Source organism: Nanorana parkeri, unplaced genomic scaffold, assembly GCF_000935625.1.
Source record: "Nanorana parkeri isolate BGI_ZX_2015 unplaced genomic scaffold, ASM93562v1 scaffold2859, whole genome shotgun sequence".
Lineage (NCBI taxonomy): Eukaryota > Metazoa > Chordata > Amphibia > Anura > Dicroglossidae > Nanorana > Nanorana parkeri.
This window is the reverse complement of record NW_017309127.1, coordinates 6,815-15,664: the sequence shown is the minus strand read 5'-3', so window position 1 is coordinate 15,664 and position 8,850 is coordinate 6,815. Positions and strand designations below refer to the sequence as shown.

At 49.2% G+C, this 8,850-nt stretch overlaps 3 protein-coding genes across 3 annotated transcripts in view; all 3 read right to left on the bottom strand.

Annotated features, from left to right (window-relative positions):
• Positions 1-10: 10 nt before the first annotated feature.
• Positions 11-3,889, bottom strand: LOC108802432 (poly [ADP-ribose] polymerase 15-like). The gene is made up of 3 exons (XM_018574288.1): positions 3,770-3,889; positions 2,101-2,275; positions 11-305 (listed from the first exon to the last, which is right to left on the bottom strand). The coding sequence occupies exons 1-3, from the start codon at positions 3,872-3,874 to the stop codon at positions 19-21; spliced, it is 567 nt and encodes a 188-aa protein (XP_018429790.1). The 5' UTR covers positions 3,875-3,889; the 3' UTR covers positions 11-18.
• A 1,073-nt stretch (positions 3,890-4,962) lies between these two features.
• Positions 4,963-5,592, bottom strand: LOC108802429 (poly [ADP-ribose] polymerase 14-like). Its single transcript, XM_018574284.1, has one exon. The coding sequence runs from the start codon at positions 5,587-5,589 to the stop codon at positions 4,963-4,965; it is 627 nt and encodes a 208-aa protein (XP_018429786.1). The 5' UTR covers positions 5,590-5,592.
• A 1,298-nt stretch (positions 5,593-6,890) lies between these two features.
• Positions 6,891-8,850, bottom strand: part of LOC108802428 (poly [ADP-ribose] polymerase 15-like) — a gene marked incomplete at its 5' end in the record, with an annotated part of 6,508 nt that continues 4,548 nt past the window's right edge. Inside the window, one exon of the mRNA XM_018574283.1 lies at positions 6,891-7,189. Coding sequence (XP_018429785.1) covers positions 6,891-7,189 — 299 coding nt within the window. The remainder of the gene's footprint in view (positions 7,190-8,850) is intronic.

Sequence of the window (8,850 nt, the reverse complement as noted above, 5' to 3'; positions counted from 1 at the left end):
CGGCACAGTAATACATCATCACTGGAAGGTGATGTGATATTCGGGGTAGGCCTGGATGTCATTAAATATCACAAACATTGAAGGGTTGTGGATGTTATCGGTCACGCTGTCATACAGGTCGGTGACATTGGCTGTACTTTTGGTAGGAGGTATTATCATCCCAGCTTGTCCACGACAGTATTGTCCGGTGAGGACGCGGGCCAGGTACATGTGTTTCTGCCCATTTGCATCAGGTTTGGCGTATGCACTGCTAGCAGAGTAACTTGCATGTACTGCAAAATATGTTCCGTTTCCAAAAGCAGCAGCTGTTTGGGAAGAAAGACATCGCACATTATTATCACTTAAAGAGAGAGTTCCAGAGAAGAGGAGCAGCAGGAGAGAAGACCTAGAGGTGCCAGTGAAAGAAGAAGACACTAAGGTAGAATTTGCAGCGCATTGCTCTGCATTTAAATGCAGCATGTTCATTGGTGTAAACGGGATCAATTGAAAACAATGGACTTCAGCTTGTCACTGCATTAGACTTGGGAAATGCAGCTCAGAGGATGTGGTGTGAATGGGCTCGGAGATACACCTCACAACACACAGGATACATCAAGGAAGAAATATATTAAAGACCAGTATTGGATGGAGTGGGGGAGTGTTACAGTCTCTGTCAGAGTAACTAGGTAGTGAGGCTCCGGACTCTGTTCTAGGTAGGTATACTAGCTGGGTCTAGGAGTCCTTGTTGGATTCAGACAGCACAGTAGTGGGCCATGGCATAAATTGGGTTCTTGGGGAGAGTCTTCAAATAGAAAGAGAAGAGAGCGCCAATTTTTTTTCTCTCACGGGGGCCGCTTGCCAAATGTCATACTTTAAAATAAAATGTAATTATATCCGGTTAGGTACCTGGCCAGCGTTCACTGAAAGATATCAGAGCGCTGGCTGAAAGGATCCGAGTGCCGGCACAGAAGCAGCATCAGGGATGCAGACCGTGTAGCTGCTCCAGCAAATCTGGTATGCGGTCTGTGACCACGTACCTGACTTGTGAGCTGGCTGCGTGCCACATAGTACTGGCTCTCAGGCCCCAATTGGCCCGCGGGCCGGTACCTTGAGACCACTGGTCTAGACAGAGTTCATCGGTTTGAAGAACATGCCAACACATTTTGGTGGAAGGGAACATGTTTAGCCTATAGAAATCTGTATCTAAGATACAATCCTTAAAACCTATATATTGACTTGCAGCTTGCTCCAATCACTGGTGTAAGGATTTTATCTTGGATCCAGATTGCCTTCAGCTAAAAGTCTAAAGCCCCGATGAAGGCCGAGCATTGGCATTGTCTTAAAGCTCTGCGACTAATATACTCTCTCTGGACTATCACAATTCTCACAGTGAAGGCTAATATTGCTGTCTGTGTCCCTGTTGGGGAGATTTCCCGCCATTCCCTGTTCTGGTGAAAACCTGAATGTCTGGGAGTGAAATGGTGTCACTAGGATAGGAAGTTAGAGGAAATCTCCCCACCCAGACCAGCGACAACAATGAGGATCTGATGGAGATATGTTATGACATGTATATATAGAAGAAGCGGCTCTGGTGTCCAACATGAAGTCAGCTGCAGAGTTACACAGTCAGGTAAAAAAAAAAAGACCTGTGCCCCCCCCCCCCATCATCAATCTACATTGTTATTGCCTCATGATATTAATAGCCGGTTATATTCTTTGTACCACGTAACACATGCAGATGTTTTATACACATTACAGAACAAAGAAGCAGATCACCAGCACTCAGCAGTAAAGATGAATATGTCCTTTTTTATTGGACAAAGACGTCACAGTGATCAGAAAAGCCGACGTTTCGGGACCGCACAGGGTCCCTTCCGCAGAAAGACGTGACTTCTTTGTCCAATAAAAAAGGACATATTCATCTTTACTGCTGAGTGCTGGTGATCTGCTTCTTTGTTCTGTGTTTGCGCCGCGCCATCCGTGGTTATCACTACGAGCACCATCTTTCTTGTTGTGCCCGGGACTGCTGCGAGGTGTGCGGAGGGCTCCCCCATCGATCTACATTTATACACATTACAGACATGGCTAATAAACTGTCATTGCTCCCCTGACATCTCTCACCATGTCTCCCTGCGTAGCTCCGGTTGAATCCGTTATGATTGACATGCTGGATGGAGTTGGCGTCGGTTCCATGGAAAAGCTCTTTCTCGTTGTTGGTGGAGCCGTTCTTGGAGTCGATGTTCTGCTTCTTTATCTGGTAGTTGAGCCAGAGATCTCTGTTCTGTACACGCTGAATCTGGGGGGACAGGACATGGACGGGCTGAGATGTATACATTGTATATAATATACACCCAGTACACAGGAGAAGACATAGGCTATGAAGAATACAGTGGCAGACCAAGTATCAGACAGCTCCAACATCATGCTATGGGTGGAATATTCTGGTAAAGGTTTGCCTGCCTGTTCTGTAGTTCTCAGACTGTATTCTGAGAACTACAGTTCTTTCCTCCATACCGTCATAACCAAACCTGAACATAGACCCTGGTTGTGATTGTAAATCCTGAGCTGAACTTCATCTGATTGCTATCTGACCACTCATTCTGTATTCTGATGTTGCACTAGGAGATGACCACAGTATCATGCATCTCTGTACCCGTTTGCTGTTGCCTTTCTGGACCTTTGGCAAGGTCTACCATCTCAGCACTTTACATGGGTCCAGTCCAGAGGCGGAACTACCACCACAGCGACCCATGCGGCCGCCATGGGGCCCAAGGCAGAGGGGGCCCAGTCAGGAGCAGGGCTCATAGTCCTCCCAGCCTGATCGAGGCCATGCAAGGTCAGTAAAGACAGGTAGGCGGTGGGGGAGAGAGCCCCTGTGCTCTCAGAATTCAGCCTGGATAGTCTTGGCTGCTGCTGAGAACTTCTCCCACCGGAAGTGACTTCCGGCCACAGCGCAGCCGATGTGTTCCCCCTTTCCTGTAGAATCGGCCCTGGCTAAGATCAGTGCGGAGTTAAATGAGAGCACAGGACACAGTGCCAAAAAGAACTGCAAATAAAGTGCAACTTTGGCAGCTGGGTGACAAGGGAAGTAGCTTCTAGTAATGGCACCAGGCCAATGAAACTTCCAAGCCAACCCAGCATGCCATCTCTTGACAGGGACTACACATCCCAGCATGAACCACACATCCCAGCATGCCCTCTCCTGACAGGGACTACACATCCCAGCATGCCCTCTCCTGACAGGGACTATATATCCCAGCATGCCCTCTGCTGACAGGGACTACACATCCCAGCATGCCCTCTCCTGACAGGGACTACACATCCCAGCATGCCCTCTCCTGACAGGGACTATATATCCCAGCATGCCCTCTCCTGACAGGGACTCTATATCCCAGCATGCCCTCTGCTGACAGGGACTACGTGGCATTATTTTTCCTTTTTTTTTTTATTCGTGGGGGTAGGTTGGGAGTGGTTTGGGGGCCCCCACACAAAATATTGCTATGGGGCCCTGTGATTTCTAGTTATGTCCCTGGTCCAGTCTGTAGCAGCAATCACCAGAGGAGCCCCTACCAGGGAATTTATCAGTCATCATCCAGCAACGGTGTGACCCTGCATCTCTATCTAAATGGTGACATGGAGGTTCCACTTACTCCATGACACCTGCTCAGCACTAGTCCTCAGTGCCATGTTTGTATGCCCAGTCCCTACACCATACGCAGACCATCACTCCCACCCAGAATTCTATCACTGACATCTGACATCATCCATCACAATGTATTGGAGACATTACCTTCAGTATTATGTTTCTGCAGCTTTGCTGGAATTTCTGCTGTACAGTGGTGTATTCAGAAGTCCCGGGAGCGACATCCACCTCCATCACAGGGGTCTTACCCATCGTCTCCCAGTGTGTTGGCAACGCGATAGATTCCCCTTCTAAAAGATAAGATGTGCAGTCAGGACTTGAAGAAAAGACAAACGAGTAAAACCTTGGTGCACGCCCTAGCTGGAAGCATCAACATGACAGACAACAAGGATGGTTTAATATCTCAAACCTGGTCTCAAAGTATTACCCTAACTGCCCCCTCCGCTCTTCACAAGACCTCCTGCTTTCCAGCTCCCTCATCAACTCCTCCCATGCTCGTCTCCAGGACTTCACTAGAGTCTCTCCCATCCTATGGAACTCTCTACCCCAACCTGTCCGTCTATCTCCCACACTGATTGCCTTTAGGCGATCCCTTAAGACTCATCTCTTCAGGGAAGCCGATCCCACCTCAACCTGACCACTGAACCATCACTTTCTCAAACAATCATCCCCATGCAGCTCCCTCCTCATGTGTCACTGGCCCCTACCTTTTAGATTGTAAGCCCTCACGGGCAGGGCCCTCCTTACCATCTTGTCTTGAATTGTATTGTGATTGTAATGTCTTCCTTATATTGTACAGCGCTGCGCAAACTATTGGCGCCATATATCTCCTGTTTAATAATAATAATAATGTAGAAAATGTAATTCTGAGATCCCCTCCCACCCTCAAGACTCTAGAAACTGGTGAAGCCACCATATTGTACCAGAGAAGCAGATTGTGCACCTTATCCCAAATCCCTATCTTTAGGGTGAGTCCTTCCCTCCACATCCCTGGAATGTAGGAATGGGAAACTCATCATAGACAGGCAGATGTACCACCAGAAGTGATGGCTGAGGAGACTTCTGGCTGTGAATGTTGAGTCCCTCTATGGCCTTCTTCTTGGATCAGCTGGATCAAGGGGCACATGAAGGTCCATGATTTATCGGAGGTGAAGGTTTCTAAGGTGACTCTTCCCTGTAATTGCAGCTATTGTGTTTAGGTGAATTTATATAATACAATGGATGGATGAACACAGAATTTCCTTTTAGAATATGCCGCACCCTATAATTCATATCCCTCTGGGTCATTTCTGATCCTTCTCCCTGATGAAGTACAACGCTGCAGAATACGGCGGAGCTATTCAGTAAACGTTACAACAAAAAGCCCCATTACCATGTTTCACAAAACGTTGGATCCGAATTTGGTTTCCCTGCGTGTCTGTGGCCTTTTCATGTTTTATACTGACAGCAAATAGTTGTCCATGCATCTGGATTGTGATCTTATCCTTCCTGTCAGTCTTTGCCTCTTCCAGCTCCAGGTTTATCATCTTGTTGAAGGCAACCATAATCCCTGCGGTCTCGTATCTCCATTCCACCAGATTACCGGTGAGCTCGGCTGTCCTCTCCTTCTTCTTTCTGTCTTTTACTCGGTTTATAATCGTTTCGATCTCCCCGGACACGGCCATTACGTCCCGGGTGAGGCCCAGGATCCGGATGGAGGGGTCGGGAGGTTTGTAAATCACCGAGACCTGAAACTTTTTCTGGAGGTCGGAGAACTTCTTCACCTCGGCTTCTTCTAGTTCAGAGATACATTCCTCTCGGATCACCTTCTCCGACTGCTCGAATTCTATCTGCGCCTGAAGCCAAGCCTTGGTCCTTTCCACGTCACTTTTATCTTCAGCACATAAGCTGAACACCACAGGCTCAATGCCATCTACCAGCTGGAAGGCCGTCAGCTTCTGAACCCGCTTCTGTGCTTTTGATGACATAAACAATTCTAAAGGGGAAGAAAAGACAAAATGAAGTCACAAACTGAGAGAGAAAATCTAAATTGGGAATAGTCACTTTATAAACAGGATTCAGACCAGGTCTGGATAATGTGCATTTCAGCTGAAGAACTGCGTGGATGTGCGGGATAAAGATCATTTCATGACGATTGGTTCACTGATTGAAGTAGATATAAACCCAATCACTAAAGTCTCATAATAACACGGCCATGTCACTTCAAGAAGTCATTTTCAAGGTCACATTACTCTAGAATACTCTTTCTGGTCCGATAAGCTGTAGCCATTAAATGGATCCCCCCCCCGCCCCTATGGAAGTTCAGTGGAAAACATTAATCAGTCAGATGATCCCATATGAAAAATTTAGACATTAGTAATTGAACTGTCCTCTCAAATGTCTCTACGCTGACTCTAAACGCAGGGCGACCTACGCTGGTCCAACCACTGTAAAAAGGACACTCAACTGTAGTCAGGAAATTCAGGTAAAACACAGCTTTATTAAGGGCAAACACAAAAAGTATTTTCCAACAACAGGGTAGACCTCCCCTCAAGAGCCAACATTCTCATAATAATCAGCTTGTCTGCAGCAACATAAATGACAGTCTTTAGTTTTGCTCAGTAGCTTTCCACAGCTCCTAACACTGCTGACCCCTCGTGGGCCCTCACTCTGCTCTCTCACCTTCCCGACCTCTCCCAGCCTCCCCTGGCTGTTCCATGCGTGTCCAGCACACACCTGAGTCTGCTGTGGCCCTGTGCCTCCTGCACCCACACGACTCTCTCACACTGAGCTGGCTAGAGTCGTGGGTGCCATAGTTGCCAAACTACACCGTGGCGTTGGCTTACACTGCCACACCACCAAAACTACTACAACCCATATATGTTCACCTCAGTATGTCACATGACACATGTATATAATAGGGACTCATAGGAGGCTGCCATTGTCTCTTTATCTTTTTTTGCATAACTGTATCCAGATGATTCCACATACTCATTGATGTGGTTGCTAAACAGAGTTTTGGGGGCCCATGCACAGCATAGTGCTGTGTTAATCAGTTTCTTTCTTCCAGATCTGGGTACTCATTTTCTAATATAGTTGGATCTTTGCAGAGTCTTAGGACTTTGCAGTCCCTAAACTAAACTGATGATTGAGTCCACATACTGTACACTGTATCTTTGCTTCGTTCCATTAAACCCAGATGAAGGGGGTGAATTTACAGCCCCCAAAACGTGTTGGCTTTGCAAATAATCAATCATTGGAATAAACTTCACAGTGTGACGCTTCAATCTCACATTCTCTCTTCCAGGATACTGAACCTCCTATAACAGAAATGTTTCTTCCCCTCTCTTGTTCTCTCTGGGTCAGCCATATTGTACTCACTGGTGAGTCTAGTGAGGAAGGATTTGGCTTCGGGCAGGGCTGTCCCCTCTCTCTTCTTCATGCTCATGTAGAAATCATTCAGCATATGTTGCTGGAATAGAACCACTTTCACCGTCTGAAGCGAACCGACTGATTTAGATTTGATGAATTCCACCAAACCATCGAGGATTGCGTCGGCCACTGTGGAGGCAGCTAATCCCCCCGCACCTGCATCAACGAGACAGAAATGTTCAACTCAGATATCTACTAACATAAAAATGTTACTTTTCCTTCATTCAACATACAGGTAAAAGACATTGTTTGAGTCACCTGACCTCCAGAGGCTCTGCTATAGGAAGCTGGCAGCAGATGGAGCTCCTCCCACATCGCCAAGAAACTGCATTACATCTCTCTGCCAATGTTTGCTTGGTTATCTTCAGTTATAGGGTCAGCATGGAGATATTAGCCCCTGGCAGACCCGAGAATTCAGCCCCAGGATGGTGGAAACTCATCGTAATGGGCAAAGCAGGTGTACAGAACCGGGCACTCAGCACAGGGATGGCGGGGGCCCCTCATAATGGGCACAGCGGGGGCACAGACCCGGGCACTCAGCACAGGGATGGCGGGGGCCCCTCATAATGGGCACAGCGGGGGCACAGACCCGGGCACTCAGCACAGGGATGGCGGGGGCCCCTCATAATGGGCACAGCGGGGGCACAGACCCGGGCACTCAGCACAGGGATGGCGGGGGCCCCTCATAATGGGCACAGCGGGGGCACAGACCCGGGCACTCAGCACAGGGATGGCGGGGGCCCCTCATAATGGGCACAGCGGGGGCACAGACCCGGGCACTCAGCACAGGGATGGCGGGGGCCCCTCATAATGGGCACAGCGGGGGCACAGACCCGGGCACTCAGCACAGGGATGGCGGGGGCCCCTCATAATGGGCACAGCGGGGGCACAGACCCGGGCACTCAGCACAGGGATGGCGGGGGCCCCTCATAATGGGCACAGCGGGGGCACAGACCCGGGCACTCAGCACAGGGATGGCGGGGGCCCCTCATAATGGGCACAGCGGGGGCACAGACCCGGGCACTCAGCACAGGGATGGCGGGGGCCCCTCATAATGGGCACAGCGGGGGCACAGACCCGGGCACTCAGCACAGGGATGGTGGGAGCTCCTCATAATGGGCACAGCAGGGGTACAGAACCGGGAACTCAGCACAGGGATGGCGGGAACCCGTCGTAATGGGCACAGGAGGTGTGCAGAACCGGGAACTCAGCACAGGGATGGCGGGAGCCCCTTGTAATGGGCACAGCGGGGGTACAGAACCGGGCACTCAGCACAGGGATGGCGGGAGCCCCTCGTAATGGGTACAGCAGGTGTGCAGACCCCAGAACTCAGAGCAGAGATCTCCTTAATAGAGTTCCCAAGAGATAGGAGAGATTGTCAGGGAACTCTCGCCATCGACCAAACAGTGAAATTCTCATCTTCTGTCTGGACCGATCCCATTACTCATCTCTTAGGCCAATGTCACATGGTTGCTATATGGGACACAGCAGGGAGGTAAAACACCGGCTGGATAAGCGTGGCACACAACCAGCTGTATGTTCTTCCTGTAGATTTTAGAGGTTTTTTCGCTGTGACATCAGCCTCAGAAACTCATATAATTCGGAAATGATCATTTGCAGGAAAGCTCCTGAGCAGAGCTATTGGGTGAGGCTGAGGGCAGAGGCGGCTCTTCATTTAGGCAAATTAACAGTCGCCTAGGGCCTCGCGGACATCTAATTTGCCCGGCCAGCACATTACTTTGCAGGCGCAGCCAGGCAACATTATGAGCTCCTTGTTGCTGTAAAGTTGAGAGCTCATCCATTTCCTGTGTGTATCC